The sequence below is a fragment of the Chelonoidis abingdonii genome, chromosome 22, assembly GCF_003597395.2.
Source record: "Chelonoidis abingdonii isolate Lonesome George chromosome 22, CheloAbing_2.0, whole genome shotgun sequence".
In the NCBI taxonomy this organism is placed as follows: Eukaryota; Metazoa; Chordata; order Testudines; family Testudinidae; genus Chelonoidis; species Chelonoidis abingdonii.
Genome location: NC_133790.1, coordinates 23587422 through 23606076, shown reverse-complemented (window position 1 = coordinate 23606076; position 18655 = coordinate 23587422). Strand labels below are relative to the sequence as shown.

At 39.7% G+C, this 18655-nt stretch overlaps 1 protein-coding gene across 10 annotated transcripts in view; it reads right to left on the bottom strand.

Annotated features, from left to right (window-relative positions):
* Nucleotides 1–18655, bottom strand: part of CIT (citron rho-interacting serine/threonine kinase) — a 98601-nt gene that overhangs the window by 68309 nt on the left and 11637 nt on the right. For 7 of the 10 annotated variants that reach the window (XM_032782078.2, XM_032782079.2, XM_032782080.2 and 4 more), the window contains exons 8-10: nt 16583–16786; nt 15985–16138; nt 5641–5821 (exon numbers count right to left, since the gene is read on the bottom strand). In XM_032782078.2, coding sequence (XP_032637969.1) covers nt 5641–5821; nt 15985–16138; nt 16583–16786 — 539 coding nt within the window. Of the gene's footprint in view, nt 1–3502; nt 3538–5640; nt 5926–8583; nt 8693–15984; nt 16139–16582; nt 16787–18655 lie in introns of those variants that run through there. The other 3 variants (XM_032782083.2, XM_075059957.1, XM_075059958.1) reach the window with 3 other exon arrangements.

Here is an 18655-nt window from a genome sequence, read left to right as displayed (position 1 = left end):
TAATCATAGTTCCACAGCATTCATCATCGCCCTTTAGTTTTCTGCTCATACCACAGGCACTGCTCAGCAGATTCTAGCTAGTTCTGACAGGAAAGAGGACACTTGCACCCCTAGTTCATTATAAAAGTTCCTGTTTCATCCCGGTGTGCGTTTTTTGTTTTTTTAAGGAGCATGCTCATAATATTGTACACACCATTTTGCAATTCAAACATTTTGCCTGGAGAGCCAACTAAACCATCTAGCTGCACTGCAACATGGGGAACAACAGTATGGGACCCAGGGAGAAAGCACACCACACAGCGATGGAGTAGGGTGATGGAGTGGGGTGTATTGCTACTCTTAAATGATCCTCAGCCAAAGTTTGGAGTGTCATTAACTGGCTCTAGAGATAGCTGTTTCTTAGGTGTGATGTGTGGGGTTTGGGAAAAAATACACTGCAATCCATCCCTCCCATTCAAAATAAAAAAGATCCCTTAAAAAAATGTGTGCACTAAACATGGCAATTTTTTATTACTATGAAAATCAGTACATCTCAACCCCAAAGCAAGCTGGTCTCCATATACTGGATTTGCATTAGGCACACATAAGAGTTTGGCATGTCCACTTCAGCTAACTCCTCCTTTCATGCAAACTCTACTAAGACTGCTTCATAAGTACCCCTACCACCTTTTCAAGTCTCAAGAGGAGAGAGAGTAATCAAGAGAAATGGGATGCTTAAAATCTAACAGAAGCCTTATCACGGAGATCCAAACTCCCAAAAGGATTTTATGACAAGATGTGAGATGTGTGCTGTAGTGTCATTGTTACATACCCCCTCATTCAGAGTTATTTCAGAAGTTAAACACATTCAATCTGACAGCAAAAGCTACCATGCAAACATATCACTCAACTGGTACCATTTCAGAATATTTAATTAAATTAACCATTAAACCAGGGGTTCCCAAACTTGTTCCGTCACTTGTGCAGGGAAAGCCCCTGGTGGGCCGGGCTGGTTTGCGTACTTGCCACATCATGTTCCCAGGCTAATAGGAACTGCTAGAAGCGGCGCGGGCCAAGAGACGTACTGGCCACCGCTTCCAGGAGCTCCCATTGGCCTGGAGCAGCGAACCGCAGCCAGCGGGAGCCTCGATCAGCCAAACCTGTGGATGCAGCAGGTAAATAAACCAGCCTGGACTGCCAGGGGCTTTCCCTGCACAAGCAGCAGAACAAGTTTGGGAACCACTGCATTAAACTAAGAGTCACTTATCTCAGCACAACAGTGTCTGCAATTTCCTCTAAGGTGTGAAGAAATTAACAAGAACAAAAGGGAATCGACTTATGTAAATAAAACACAGGAATGAAGAGGAATATAAAAAAGCTCAAGTCTTGGTCAAATCTACAACAGAAAACGCTAACCACACTAGCTGTGCTAATCTATTTTCAAGAGGAAAATTACCTCCTTGAGTTATCATTTAAATGAATTGGCTTAATGCTGATTACCTAGTAATTTATGGATAGAGCCAGAGCCTCTCCCAGAAGGACTGTAGGGAATGGTGCACAAGTGCTGGATATCAGAGGGCTCCTCCTGTCCTAATCTTTTCAAGTAAGAATCGCTACAGAAAAAGCTAGCGGTTAACCAAAAGGGAATGGCAAGTTCACAGCCCATCCTCTATCATGCACTGTATCTTTACATATGTTCCTATCTTCTTACTTCATCTTTTTATCCCAATCTCATAAGCCTCCAACTCACCTTTGCCTCTTCCGTCTCATAGCTGCTGGTACCATCTCTCCTAATCCTGGCCCCTGCACACATCCATACTCTGCCTTCGCATGCCTCATGGTTAAGGCTAAGATTGTGTCACAGGTATTTTTAGTAAAACTCACGGACAGGAGACAGGAAATAAACAATACATCACAGAAGCCCAAGTCCTGCCATGCACGGGGCTGAAGCTGAAGTTGAAGTAGTCAGGGAAATCAATTAAAGTCACAGAATCCGTGACCAAATCATATCCTTACTCATGCTCTATTCTCTAACTTCATTTCCATCTCTACCCTTCCACTCCTCCAGCCTTTCCATTTTCTGTTCCCTCTCAAATGCCTCCTGCATCCTAAAACACAGCAAAAACCAAACAATGATACCATCAAGATGTGAATGCAATGAACTGAAACAGCAGATTATTACTGAAATCTTGTTCTCCCTTTCCTCTTTTCTCCCTTTCCAAGGGCTGGAACAGAAACCTACCAGCTGTTAGATTAAACTTACCAGCCAGAGAGGTCAATATGAAAAATAAAAGAAGAAGAAATCCTCACCAGCAAAGTCTGGGATAACATACTGGTAATAAGGTCAGCCCCTCTCCCAACCTCAGTTGCTGGGGAGGGGGAAGATGCTTAGAAGATGCTTACCTGCACCAAACATGAGAATTCCTCATTTTGTATCAGCCTTACTTCTAGCTAGTAAGTGTCTGATAAATTTGAAGAACCAGTCCTCTTCACACTTCTCCAGTCTCTTATTGGCTTAAGGAGGGTAAGAGTTGGGGCAAAAGAGAATGAAGAGAAGTCTGCACTACCCCCTATTCCATCCTTTTTTGGGAGTCCTCCTTACCCATGAATCATGCAAGTGCATATCTGCGCTGTTGCTCCTCAAGGCTTTGCCAACCAGCGGCAGCAATGTGAAAGTAACATGATGCTTGACAGTTTGGCTACAGCCCACTAGATTCTGACTGGAACATAGGACTGGAAGGGACCTCCTGGGTCATCAAACCCAGTCCCTACTATTGCATATAATCCTAGTCTAATATGGAGCATGATAAATTTATGAACTAGGTATTCCTATTGGAGAGGTGTGCCAGAATCTCTCCTCTGATGTTTAGAAACTTTCTTCTAAATTGCCAGCCTAAATTTATCCATGTTGGGTTTATACACGTTTGTTCTTGTGTCCTTCAGCTTAAATAGCTCTACTCCCTGCCTGGCATTTACCTCCCAAATGTATTTACAGAGAGCAAACATATCCCCTCTCGGCCTTCATTTTGCTAGTGTAAACAAGCCCAGCTCTTTTAGTTTCCACCGGTAAGACCAGCTCTCCATTCTCTTAACCATCGTAGCAGTCCTTCTATGTACCCATTCCAATCTGAATTCATCCGTCTCGAACATGAGTGACCAGATCAGTACACAGTATTTCAGATGAGGTCTTACAAGTGCCTTGTACAATGGCATTAATACTTCCCTATGTCTATTGGAAATACCTAACCTGATACATCCCAGATATAGTGAAAGTAACAGGGACCTTCTTAACTACAATCTACTGCTGTTGCTGCACAAAACTGTGGGCAGCAAGAAAGGTACTAGAGCTATCAGTCTGCTAACACAGGAAACCAGCCCAGCATCACTTAGCAACCATAAGAATTATAACTCATTTTTAAATGACAGTTTAAATTCTGCACTGATGAGTTAGTAACTCACACTTGTTAGAGAAAGGGCCCCACTTACTACTAGTAAAGTACACAAATGATTCTTTAAGCCTTACCCTCTGTTTGTTGTTCTCATTCACTGCCTCCTGCTTCCCAGGGCAGGTAATGTGTCTTATTTGTTCAATAAAGTACCTAGCACACAGTGGACACTTTATAAATTATAAAGAAATCTTCCTCATTCCCCAACCTAGCAGTGGGATTGAGGAGATCACTAGCCACTGCACTAGTTCAACACAAAAGTTTAAATACTGATGTATCCCAATCTCCCTTGATTCCTTGCAAAATTTAGCAGCTGCTCCTCAAAACAAAATGCAGTTCTTTACTCCTAAAGGTAAATCCAGGAATGAGTTTATGAAAATCTAGTTCTAATATAAAGTTCAGCCTATAATATAAGCAGAATCTTCTCATAATCCCTTTCTTCCAAAGAAACCTAATATATGACCAATTCTGTGCATCAACATACAGGAGAATAGGCTGCATTAGGCAGTTCTACACAACTTTACCCATAATTCCTCCAATGCATATTAATCTTGACTCTCTTTTGCTGTATCCTCACTATTCTACTACTAGAACCCAAACAAAACTTCAACAGTGATCCTTAACTGTTATATGCACCACCTCCCACTAATCAGTCCCAACATAGCTTCGACAATGCACACCTATATCAACCTGCAACACCCTTATATGATCAGCCTTTTACCAATATCACACAGATATGCCAGTGGACCGGAGACTTAACCATAAACCCTCTCCACACTTCTAGTACCAGGATCACAATACATACAGAGTTCTAGCAATACACCAAGATCAAGTTCTGAGCCTCTACTGACAGTTACTCAAATGGCATTCTGGTTTTATGTGGAGAAGAGTCCACTAGGGAGTAGGATGACACCATAAGTCATTTCACTTATAATTCAAAGGTAGATTTTAACCCCAACTATCCACAGTTGACATTTACCAACTGACATCTGACTTCCACTGACATCTCACTAAAAGCCAACATCTCATCTTTTAACCATTATTATATCCTCCTCCTCCCTCCCGACCATGAAGGCAACACCTGTGAGGAGGGACAGTCACTAAAGACAGTCAGAGTCTCCCCTTCTGAACACCAACCTATACATCATATAACCTTGACTCAAAATATGGGCAACAGCCAAGAATACCACAAAATTTGGTTCCACACTTCTCTCTCGAGCAACTTACTCAGCACCAAAAGCAACTATTACAGCCAATATGACAGAGACATGAAACCTGGTTCAAGTCCCTGATGGGGATTAACTCAGTGATGAAAGAAAACGGTTGAAACTAAAAGATAGTATCTTAGCATGTTGAGTCAAGAAGTCAGCTAAAGGAATTGCATTTCTGAGTCGCCTTCTGGTACTGGAATAAGGATTCCTCAATTTGATGTGCTGCACTAATGCTTTTCTCATTAGCTCTAACACCAGGAACCAAGGACTCACCAGTTCAAAGAGGTTTACACCATGCCATTTACATTCTTCCTTTTCCTATCTCAGTTCTCTCTCTGAAATCCTAATTCCTTCCCAAATGAAGACCACTTTTTATGGATCTCAGTTCCTCACCCCCTCCCTGCACTGCCTGTGGCTCTCTGACCCCATACTACATCCAAAATACAGCAACACCTAGTCTCAGTGTTTAACTTGACCGAGCAGTACACACTGCCAGCTCAGTGAAGCTCTACCTCTGGTTCACTGACCCATCAACACACACTTCTGGAATAGTGGCTCTCCATCTCTGTGAATCACTGATTCAGCCTCACACCCACCCCTAGTTTTGTGACAACCAGTCTCTGCATTTCTGACCTAACAGAACATACCCCCACTTCAGCCTCTGAACTCCATAGGATTTTCTTTCTTCCAGAGACCCAAAAAAACAGAAATTAAACTGCCCACTCCTCTCCAGGGAACAGCAAACACAACTAATGCAAAGTAACCAAATCATAATTTTAGCAATGTCAGTTTCAGAACCAGCCTTATTTTCCACACAAAACCAGAGAACAATATTAAATATACAAAATCACAGCAGCAACAGATAGAGCCTAAAGCTGCCAGCTTCCCTAAAGCAGAGCGCAGGCCAGTTAAAAGCAGCTTTCCCCCTCCCCCATCCCCTCCCCAGTACAAGCTCTGATTTTCTTGTACTGATCCTGTTCACTTAGACAGTAATTCCCACTTACTCAGATCTGAGGATCCCCAGAGCCCTGATGAAGGAAAACCCCACAAACGGCAAATCTTCACCCGAGAAGCCGGCAGGGTTCAACTGCCGCGGAGAGGATAAAACCCGCGAATTCTTCTCTGGTTCATCAAAATTTGAGATGTCATCATCAGACCTGAGGGTAGGAACGAAGGGGGGAGGAACTGTTGGAAAAAACAAGGAGAAAAGACAAATTTCAGCTACAGTTTGCTCTGCAACGGTCCCATTCATTCAATGCTTGCAATGGCACTGCAGCTCCTGCTTTTAATCTTGCTAACACAAGCAGACTGAGCTGCTGCTCTCAAATCGTATTACAGCAACAAGAGATTAACCCTTCAGCTACCAACATGGCTACCATTCTGCAGGCACAGTGTCTCCCATGCTGGTTAAACTGGTACTTTGAGTCAAAGGCACCAGGCTAAGAAAAGCTTTGGTCTCATATTTACAGGTTATTTCTTCCTGATTTTTCTAGAAAAACAAAGATGTCTCTAAGCCACCGAATCAGTGGAGTAAATTACTTCATGAGAATAGAGTCAGCTACCTTGCTAGCCAGCTAAGGACTAATTTCTGCCTATCACCTCTACCTGCAGCCTCCTCAGTCCAGATTTCTGGTTCTTGTTACCATCAGTAAACATATCTTGTTCCTGGAAGATTTCAACATGCTGCAGCTATTAAACCCAAATAGCTCTTGGAGAAGGGAGAAAAAGCAATAAAGATTTGCTTCCCCATGACAGCTTGCTTAGGATTTGGAACTCTTGGTGGGACACCACTGCAGTCTGGCTCCAATACAATCTGAATAGAGGTATCAATGGCAGGAATTATAATCTATTTCTTACTCTAATTTTTAAATCAAAATATCTTAACTTGTTAACCAGTTGTTTAATTTCAGCCCATCTTCTAATATTTGCTGCAGTTTAATTAACACAACAAAACAAAAGGATAAGTTCTTTCAAATGATGTGCATCATCCCAGGTCCCTGCTGAATTGGCTGCATGTGTGAAAAGAATGAATGTAAAAGCTTGCTGTGCAATTCCTACCTCATAAAAGCATGTTTCCTCCCAAGATTTTTTTTTTTTTTTAATTTCATCATTCAGGTCTTCACTCCCTGCAAATCTACTAAACTCTTTTTTGCTCTATGAAGCAGACAGCTCTTCAGTCCACAGCTAGAACACAGCCCATTGTTACAAACTGATGGAAGTGTTGTGTGCTAAAACCGTTACCATGGATCCAGTATAGATTTCCTGTAGCTGAAGGGCTGATGAGAATTGAAGAACCGGGAACAAACATTACAGCCCCTGCAGTGCAGGCTCCCTGCTCCTCACTCTGTGCATGCTCTAAGTTTAACCCTACCTGCCTGCATTCGTGACAGATGCTGATGCTTATCTGACTGACACAAGCAGAATGAGTCACTGCTGGAGCTTGCTAGCTCCCTCTAGGTTGCCAAATCCTTTCACAGCTCAATTTTTAACTCTTAATTTTCTACGCTAATTTGTGTATAAGCTAACAGCAGACCAACATCAAGCTACCACTAGACCAGCATTCACAAGCAAAAATCTGCCTGTTTAAATCAGTAAATTGCAACAATACATGCATGCTCTATTAGTGGCTCTCCAGGGAGCCATGCTGACACAGCTTCCAAATAGCGAACAGAAAGGAAGGTCCACCAAGCTGGGAAGATACTGCTCACATACCATAGTTTTAAGAACATTGGAGTAGGATGAATGAAAAACTCAAAGATAAAAATATGCCTTAATAAGGAAATTATATTACCTCTCAAACAGGACAGCCTTCAAATCATCTTTGTCAATATCAAACAAATAGGTTCTGATACTTCATTGTTTAAAAAAATTTCAAATGTTTAATAGGATGGAATCTGTATTACAGACTGAATTCTCTTAATATGACATCCAGTTATAGCTCTTCTGTCTAGCGCTCTCACTCACACAATCACAGGAGCAAAAGATTACAATACAACTTCATTAGCTATAACAATTTTTCATACAAATGCCATCCCAAAATGCTTTGCAAAGTAAAGAATTAAAGTAGTAAAAGGAAGAAATATAGGTAATACATTTTATTTTCAGCATCCAGAATGAAAAGGCCTATGGGCACCTTTAACTGGTTTATTCCCCCTGCCCCCATCTAAGATTTAAAGAGAGATTGGACTGATGAGACAGAGCAATATAGGAAGGAGAAGACTATCTAGTTGATATGGTAAAGTCTAGAACCCCTCTTGCAAGAGTAGCCAAAAACTTACCTTAACAGAAAAGGAAGGTATATATTATAACTCTATATAAGACCGTATCATTTAATATTTAACAGATTTGTTCAAGCTAGAAATAAAGAGAGACTGAATCTCACCTTTCATCAGAAAGTAGTGGGAATCTACAGAGGAACCATTCTCAGGCAACTACAATTAAAAGGCAAGAAACTTTCCTCTCACCATTAACAAGTGTCTTCTAAAAGTCCCCACTCAGACTACAGTGGTAGAGCTAATTTAAATATGCTTAAAATAAGTAAAGAGATAAAAGATAAACAGCACTCAATGGAAGAACAACAGAAGCAAGGAGGAACAAGATACATCACGATAACCAAAAGCAACATCTTCGTATGGTTGAAGAAAGCTAAAGATGGAAAGTAAAGAGGACTTTTAGAAAGAGAAAGCTAATTTTAATATTACATTTTCTACTGCAATTTCTTCTGATGTTTAATAAAAGCTCTGCACAAAAGGAGAGAGACACAGAGAAAGCTAGCTGAAAGGGAAGAAACCTGAATTTGCCCTCTGCTTTGCATCTCCTGAAGAGGCATTCATGTGAGAAGAGCTATTACCAACCTAACACAGTTGAGAAGCTCTTCTTTCTAACCTTGTTACCATATTACTATCAAGAAACAATGGCAAGGAAAAAAAGAAAGTCAGTAAACACACCTCTGGCTGCAAGTGGATCAGAAATGCTGACAGTGACTGAAAGGGGAAAATGAATTTTTTCAGAGGTAGGTTTCAGACCACTTTGGATGAGAAGAGACTCACAGGAGGGAGAAGGGACACACTTGGGAAGAGATATGCTAGATCCACTTTGCTTGGCTGCTTTTGATAATTACTTGGTAATGTCTTTAGATTCCTTTATTCCTGAGATTAAGGCATTCCCCTGCTTGTCTCTTGAAACTGCCTGTAAAATAATTGGTGCAGCTTATATAACAGGCTGAGAAAAGGGAGCAATTTGGTTGGTTAACAAGGTTTAAATGCATGTCTATGAAAGGGTCCTTGGGTAACCAGAACTGGCCAATTATTTCTTGTTTAAAACCAAAGAATTCTCATTCCTCTATAATTATGGTATCCTCAAAATAACAAGATGAAGACTAGCAAATACAAAGGTGTAAGTGTGTTCATATTGAGGCTATTCTCAAGTGCTTCTTTAAAAAAAGAATGCTTAAAAGAGGTCATAGTAAGACTCTGGGAACTGAATAGCAAATACATGCCATTGTATCTGGCAAAACTAAAGATTTGTTCAGGAGATTCACATTTTTTCCCTCTCCAGGTTTATTCAAAAAGAAACAAAACTATGCTACAAACAGGATATTCTAATCCTGAAACTTTAATCTTATAAAAACTAATTGACACATGGATCATTTTCTGCCTGTAATATGTTGCAAGTAAACAGCACATGCGGTCATTATTTAAATGCCTTCTAGAGAACTGCACATTACGTAAGAATCAATTGCTTACTCAGATACCCCTCTTATGGAGGAAGTATATAACCCTCATCCACTTGTTCTAAAGAATGACTTCTGGAGGTAAGGGGGTGTCATATGCTGATAAATTTAAAAAAATAGCACTGCAGTAATTACTCAGTTTATCCCCATCTTTATGATTACACTAAATGAAAAACAGGTTTTGAACTGTGTTAATATGTGTATTTATGCTAGTTCAAGGCATAATACAATCAACTCCATCATTTCAAATTATTTCCATGTAACTTTAGAGATTGGATACTGCATTTCCCTGCGATTCCCCTCTTCTAGGTCAAAGACAGACCTTACTGGACTAGGGGATTTGGAGGAACTACAGAACAGAAATGTATCTTGTCTTGTTCTAGGATATAATCTGTTCTTCCCGGTGTAAAAAATGTATATTGCCTTTCCAATGGCAAGTAGATTGAGCATTAGTATCTTGAGCTTTCAGTAATATTTATGGAAAACCCAAAGGACAGCATCAGCTCTGAATTATATCTTTAAGAATATTTGATCTAGAAACGCCTAACTACAAAAGGTTATAATACACAATAGACCTATCCCAGCTATAAATAATATTCACTAACTATACAAGATGCTACTTTAGAATCCTTTCCATTGTTTGAAGGCAATTATCTTCCCAAGATATATTCTTATTTCAGTTAACAGCAGTGTCCCTCCAAATTTGTGTTGGCTTCAGTTACTGCCTACCAAACTGGCGATTAATAAAAAGAAAAAACAAACCATGTATTTTTTATTACTGAAGATCAACAATATCTTAGTGAAAAAAATACAAAATGTAAGTTATCACCATATAAAATAAAAACAATGCAAATAAGTAATTTGAGAACTACATGCCATGTGCCAAAAAAGTGAGTAAATTTATAAGATACAAGAGTCTACAGTAGATGGCAAAAAGCCCTAATTTTTCCTTAAGCCCATTCTAAAATATTCACACACAAGTTTTTTCTCCCTCATCAGTACAGCAGATGATAAATACTAAAAACATACTAGAAACATTTCAGCAAGGTCTGTCTGCTTTCAGATGTGAAAAAGCCATCTTCTTTCTGGAAGACCATGCAGAAAAGGGATGCAGACAGCAAGCAGGCATTCCATGAGCTAAATTCTTATGGACCCTTGTGAAATTGCCTCTAAGAGACACCATTTTTCTGGAGGACACATCTGTGTACACAACTGCAGTTACAAACCATGTCGGGTTGTATGCCTGGCAGCATGAACTAGTGTGCAGAGCCCACATATAGGGGAAGAATTCAGATCTCAATCACAGTTCATTTCTGCCCAAGTATTAAATTTAAGAACCTCTCTTTTCTCAACTGTTTAAACAGACAGGATAATCTCTCCCGATGAAAGCAGAAACTGGCCCTTTTTTGACCCTCTTGTAACTTCATCCAACCTAAAAAAATTAAAATATTTTAGGACAATGATCAGTTTTTTCTGGAAAGTTGTCAATAAGGCATTTGGGAGATACAAGAGCTCAAAAATGAGATGATCTCAATTCTGGAATATCTAAAGTGAACTTTAAAAGCCTTACAAGTTTGACAAGTTCCTGACATTCAGTTATCCAGATTTAATTTGTGGGAAACATTCCCACAATGTAAGTCTTGCAGAGTAGACTATCATATTGTAAGAATGCATGACCTGGAGTCACTTATACTGGTAAATGGTTCCTGAGACCCCATTTCTCAAAAAAATTACATTACATAAATACCTTAATATAATACAAACTCCATGCAAATAGAAACAGGAAGATGTGTCTTTTCAAGTATTTTTCACATTTCCTCTCTCTGCCATATTCTCCCTGGTTCTGTTTCCTCCTGTCCACTAACCTTTTCTACAACTCACTTTCTGCTTGCTAATCTTAAACATTTTATCCTGCTTATTAAACTATCATCTGTCATCAGGAGGGTACTTCTGAAAATCCCAAGCAATTGCTTCAGTTTCCTTTGCTTTTCAATTTCCCATATTCAAATACTACTCCAACCCTTACAGAATCCTCTAATATGAACACTATTTCCCGTTCTCTGCTAAGAGGGGTATGCAGCCAAAACATTTGACTTGCTGTATGAAAGAGCAATAATGGGGGAAAAATATCACTATGTATTTGGCTACATTGTCCATTGCGATTAACAAGAGGAGTGATCTTCTCAAAGCCATGAGATCATTCTTCAGACCAGGTCAGAGAAGAACAAATGCTTCAGCACCAATAGGTTCACTTGGATCTCTCCTCTCTTATGACACTACCTCAGGCATCACAGATTGGGAAGAATAAATACAGTCGATTTTACTTTTTTTAATGAAGCCATTTCTTTAGACGCGGTGTCCAGCTCTCTATCAAACACCTTCCTTTGCACCAAGATGTAAAGTTCCTTCCTTTCCTCTCAGATACTTTTGGATTAATTTCATACAGGTCAATATTCTGCCCTGCCCTTTAAGACCTTCTGTTAGTTGCTGCGCTGCTAGTTACTACTATGACTGCTGCCATTCTCCTTTGGACTTTGACAAAGAGCAACTACAGGACAATCCCCAAAGGAAATACTGTCCTTGCCCTATGTGTTTTGTATTTAGATTAAGGTAAAAATCCTCATGACCACTTCTCAACTGTACTTCATGAGATTAAGTTTGTAATTTTAGATTCAAATTAAATGGCTAATGTAATTTACTGACTTTAAAAAACCATGAAATTACAGTTATGAATATCAGAGGGGTAGCTGTGTTAGTCTGGATACTGTACCACAAAAGCCAGACACTACAAAGAACCGGTCCTGATGCAAGGCTTTTTAAAAGCTCTATATATGCGTTTCCTAATACCGGAACTAACATCGAGACTTTTTTTGGACGCAAGAGTGATAACAAAAAAGCTTCAGAGTAATATGGACTCCCATTCGTCAGATGCATCGTTAGTGGAAATTTTCCAGGTGGCAGGTATATATAACGCAAGCAAAGCATAGAGATAATGAGTTAGTTTAATTCAGGGAGGATGAGCCCTGGTTCTAGCAGCACCTGCAACTGCTAGAACGGGCCCCTCCTCCGCGATTTAAATACCTCATTATTCCCTAGTCTTGCCTGCGTATATATACCTGCCCCTGGAAAATCCTCACTTCCATATACCTGCATCGAAGGTGGACGGTATGTGACGACCCAGGCCAGTGGGGTACAGGAGTCTGGTAGGGAAGTAAAGCAATCAGATAACTGTCACTGGGTAGCAGTAGTTTTCTTGTCCTCTGAGTGAACCAGAGCAGGGTCTGCACTCAGAGTAGTCAGACTTGCCTAAGAACCAATTAGGCAGACAGGCTGTTAGACACCTGCAGGCCAATCAAGCAGGCTAATCAGGCGGCACCGTGGTCTTTAAAAAAATGAGCTCTCTCCGCTCAGATGAGGAGGAGCCAGAGGAAGAGGAAGGTGCTTGTGGGGAGCTGGGAGCAAGAGAACACATAGGACTGAGACTGGTGCCGCTGGAGCTAAAGGCATACAACGTTATCTAGACACCGGTAGGAGGAAGGCCTGTGATGAGGATAAAGAAGGTGTTTGGAGGAGGCCTTGGGGAAGTAGCCCAGGGAGGTGTAGCTGTCACACACCTGTTACAAGAGGCACTATAGACAGTTGCAAATCCATAGGGCCCTGGGCTGGAACCCGGCGTAGAGGGCAGGCCCAGCTTCCCCCCAAACCTCCCAACTCCTGATCAGACACAGGAGGAGTTGAGCCAGACTGTGGGGGAGATCACTGAGGTAAGCAAATCTGCCAAGAAGCGCAGGACCCACCAAGGTAGAGGAGGAACTTTGTCACAATATTCACCCACGAAAGCTCATGCTCCAAAATGTCTGTTAGTCTATAAGGTGCCACAGGATTCTTTGCTGCTTTTACAGTTATGAAAAGCTTATTGGATAGCTCGCAATCTTCTGGCCAGTAAGCAAGCACCACATAATACCAGTGTCCTTCGTCTCTCTTATTCTGTATTCTTTTATATACTTTAAAGAGCAATGTTCTGAATTTTCCAGTCTAAACCCTGATTATTATTTAACTGACAGATAAGTATAATTATTCTGGCTACCAATATAATTTTTACTCTATGTAAAATACTAAATATACAATCCAAACCTTTTGCAGTACATTATGTCAAGTAAATCAACATGCAGTCTTTAGGAAGTCAATGTTCTGTAATAATAAACTTCAGTAAACAGCAAAAGTAAATAAATATAGGGCAAGGACAGCACTAACAACGAAAAGCTTTTTCAAACACCTACTGGAGCAGGTTCAGCTGGCTGACCTGGGGGCTTACATAGAGTTGCATTCTACTTCTACATTTAGTAGCCGACTTCAGATTCCAGCTGCCTGAACCCATGGAGGTTGGAAGCTTTATAGAAGTGACAATCTCAGGGGAAGAGACGATACGGTTTAAATGCAAATCCAATAATTGGTTTATAAGTTCCCATAACAACAAAAAATTAAAGGATGTTTTTGTCAGTATTAACAGCACAAATTCTAAGCTGAAAAGGGTAGAGTTAGGCTGATAATCTAGGAGCTTAAATAGCCCCAGTTACAACAGTACCTCCCAAAAACTTAGGAAGTAACACACTATCATTTTCTTCCTTCTCATCCTGAAAGAGAAACAATATGATTGTTTTATAGGTGAGTATCTGTGTGTGCGCGTGCATATAGAACTTATTTAGCGAAAGACATGTCAAAGTAATAAGTTTTACATTTTATTCTGAAAGTGGTTAGGTTCATGATCAACAGCTCATGGGAGCGAGCTCCATCGGCTATGTCTAGCTCCTGTGAAAGTTCCACTTCCTGCCCTCAAAAGTATCCCACTACTGGTTGACAGTTTCATTGCTCCAGTTGAACATAGCTGTCATGAGAAGTCAAGCTGATGGAGAGAGCAGTAATCTTTCTGGAAGCTAACTCCTGACAGCTCTGAATAGTAAGACAGACACTGACCAGGACAAACTTAGAACAAGTACACAGAGCAAAGCACCAGGGTGATGTATTCAATCTGTTGCTGAAAGCAGAAGTACTGCTGTGTTTTGTACCAATTACAGCTTTTTCATGGGGTATGGCTTCATTCCTACATGAGTCATAATAATTTAGCCTATAGATCACAACTGTATTGATCTCACCATGGCGAGGTCTGTATGTAACAGACTAGGGCACAATTTTCTGTCCAGCTACAGATGGAAATAGGTTTGGACGTTTTGAGGGGTTGGATTTTTCCTTTTTGCTTGCATGGCTATTTGGACATTCAAAAGAACCCCAAGAATGCTTAACAATTGAATAGTCAGTCAGCCTCATTGTTCTCCTGTGAAGTGGCATGGCAACACCAACTAAATTGGGCAGTTTCCAGAATGCCAGACAAGCAGATTGCCAAGGTGGCACTGGAATGGATTCCAATTCACCATTTTCCACAGCATCCAAAGTACCTTTGAAAAGATTAAGGTCTAAACTCAATCAATATAGGAACCTCGAGAACAAAAACTGGTGAACTAGTAGAGACGGCTCAAGAGAAAGATGAAGCGTGAGCTGAAATCTGCACCAGACATGCTGAAATAAGAAGAAACTTCTCAATCAAAACTCAGTGATATTATAAAGGTAACAACCAACAGTTTTGATAGAATAGCTGTTCTAAAAGTTTAAGATTCTTGAAACTGAAAAGAAGAAGAGAGTCAATATTCAACCCGAGAATCCCCAAAGTAAGAGGACAAATAGTCATCTGAGGCTGGCAGTCTCAGCCTAACAGTAATCATAGAATCTAGACTATTCTCATGGCGCTTAATAATCAGAGTAGCCAATCTGTTTAGCTCTGTACCAAATGTAAGGAAGACATGGTCCTTGCCCCAAGGATTTCACAGTTTAAATAACTGAATAATATTCTAAAAATCAGAAGTTCAAGGACCACTGGTGAATGAAGTACTTGGCTTCGCATGCGGTGTTGGCGCCTCAGTATTTCCAGCAGCTAAATTGCATTATTTTCCGAATATTACAGGGATTGTTTACAAGGAAAAGTATTTGCCACACAGGTGTTTTTTCTATCACCAGGGGAGAAGGTAGACTGCACAACTGTGAACAGGCATGCCCACAAGAAAATCTTTATTTAGATGTGATCCACACTATGAAAAAGTTTGGGAATCCCTGTTCTACTTCAGTTTCTAGTAGCATAAACTCCATTCCGATAGCATCCCTGACATAGGTCACTACAAACAGAAGGTAAAAGGAGCGTGATTCATATATAACAAATTGAATCACGAGGTGGCAAGAGGAGAGAAGATTAATAAACTACAAGACAAAAACAAAATAAAGATGTCGGTAGACTGGAGTGGGGAAGAGTTGCAAGAATACATTTGTATTTTATATCATTCTTTACTTAAATTTTCACCTGTGAGGTTATAACATACAGTATATTAACACATCCTAGCCATAAAACATAATAAATAAATCATTCCTCAAAACATTTATGCTGTCATAATGCAGTACTGCTTCTTTTTTTAAATGATTAATCAGTTCAAACACTCAGCAAATACTCATTTTACTCATACCCACATGTTATCAAGGACCTATTTTTAATATAAAATATTGTTCTGCTTACTATTACGGATGTTATTCCAGTCAATTTTAGAGAAGAATGGATGGCAGCAGAGACCCTCATAATCTAGCCTCTCCTTTGGCCCACATAGCAGACTCTGGACCAGATCAAGAAATTCATTACTGACTTTCACATCTTCTGGGAACTTCAAGAACCTCTGCATTTGAAATAAAAATATTTCTTTGCTCATTTGGAAAACAGAATCTGAAGTTGTTAAGTTCAAATCTTCATAAACCTGAGATATGCCAAAAACTTTAAGGTTCAAGATGGGAATGAAAGTATTTTGCTAATAGATACCTTGTGACAATTTCACAGTGCATCAAAGAAGATCTTATCAATACTACAGCATGACACAGAGAAATCTTTGTTAACTGATGAATTGCAGAGACAATTCTTATAATAATTAGTGAAGTAACCTGAGATAGTCAAATGATTGACATACATTGAAGGAGAATATGGGAAACATTTTCAATACATGTTTCATAGAACTTAGAATGTGACAAAATAACAGACATCTAGAACCTCCTTTTTCCAGCTGTAGAAAAAAGGAATTTTTAGTTCTAGCCTTCTTTATCTTGAAATATAGGAAAGGCCTCTCTACCTGGAAGTTCATGATGTTATTAAAGGTTTTTGTTGAGGTCCCTTCAGTGAATGGAGATTTTCCATAAATCATATCATAAGCAATGATTCCCAAAGACCACCAATCGCACTCTGGGCCATGTGAAGCTTTACCATCCCCATTCAAAACAGTTAGCATCTCTGGTGCCATGTAGTCTGGGGTGCCAACAGGCAGCCTGGCATTCACCTGGAAATAAAGACATTGCATGTGAAGTTACAGTTTTGCCCTCAATTATTTTCCTGTCACTGAAATTAATTTTTCATCATGCTTATAAAGAACAGAGGCATCTGGTTTTACACCACTGTTTACAAGTAAATTTATAAGTAGGAGCTTTCCCATAAAAGAATCAGAGAGCAAGATAATTAATATAGAGTTAGTTACAGTGTTGGGGAAACTGAAAATTAATAACTTCTGATAAAACAATTCACCACATGGAGTGAGTTAACATAGATTAAAAGAGCTAATTGTTTCTACAAACCACATACAACTGAAGTAACCAAGACTTAGAATGTTGCATTCTAAAGAGCATGAGGTATCACGTGCACTAACCTCTGATGTTTTAAGTGGTATGTAAAGCCCAGCGATGCAACTTTCACTGACATTATTGGGAGTGTATAGCTAAATTCTCATACACAAGTGAAATTTAGGGATCAACATTTCTCAGCATGACTTCCTGGCCCTACACTTCATCCATCATTCTCCCCTACTATTCCATACTAAAATTTACTGGAATCATGGTCTCTGAAGTGCTCTAAACAGGTTCTTCAGGAATCAGAATTACAGTCATTTTCACACTGCTACTGGCATAAAAATGAAACAAAACAGCAGAGGAGAGCAACGCAATAGTCAGGAGGTTGAAGAAATAGAAGACATGAGAAAAAGGAGAAAAGAGTGAACGTGAAAGGTAATCAGAAGGTACGGGGGCTCTGATAAAAGCAAGATTTGGAAGATACAAAAGTACAGTATACAAGAGAAGATTACGATAAAGAAAGGCTCTTTATATAAATTCCAAATATACACAACAAAAGCAGGCTCTAGACAAGAAATGTATATTTTATTTATAAATATAGCTTCTAAATATTTTAATTTCAAATTCTCACTTTTTAAAATCTACACAGGATTTTAAATTTAGAAACAGCTTGGAAAAAAAACTAAACCTAAATAAGGTTTTATTCACTTAGAAAGCAATGTGTTCAGAATCTAACCCCAGAATACTGCAATATGACTACTTTTAAAACAGGAGTATCAACAGAGTTCAAGATATGCCACCTTCCTGCACACTTTGAATACATTTAGCCCTGATTCCGCAAGACTTATAAGTACATAAGAACAACCATACTGGATCAGACCAAAGGTCCATCGAGCCCAGTATCCTGTCCTCCGACAGTGGCCAATGCCAGGTGCCCCCGAGGGAACGAACAGAACAGATAACCATCAAGTTATCCATCCCATCACCCATTCCCAACTTCTGGCAAACAGAAGCCAAAGACACCATCCCTATCCATCCTGGCTAATAGCCATTGATGGACCTATCCTCCATGAACTTATCTAGTTCTTTTTTGAACCCTGTTATAGTCTTGGCCCTCACAACATCCTCTGGCAAGGAGTTCCACAGGTTGACTGTGCGTTGTGTGAAAAAATACTTCGTTTTATATGTTTTAAATCTGCTACCTAGTAATTTCATTTGGTGACCCCCTAGTTACTGTGTTATGAGGAGTGAACAACACTTTATTTACTTTTTCCACACCAGTCACAATTTTATAAACCTCTATCATATCCCCCCCTTAGTCGTCTCTTTTCCAAGCTGAAAAGTCTCAGTCCTATTAATCTCTCCTCATATGGCAGCTGTTCCATACCTCTAATCATTTTTGTTGCCCTTTTCTGAACATTTTCCAGTTCCAATATATCTTTTTTTGAATGGGGAGACCACATTTGCATGCAGTATTAAAGACATGGGCATACTATGGATTTATATAGGGGCAATATGATATTTTCTGTCTTATCATCTATCCCTTTCTTAATGATTCCGAACATTCTGTTTGCTTTTTTGACTGC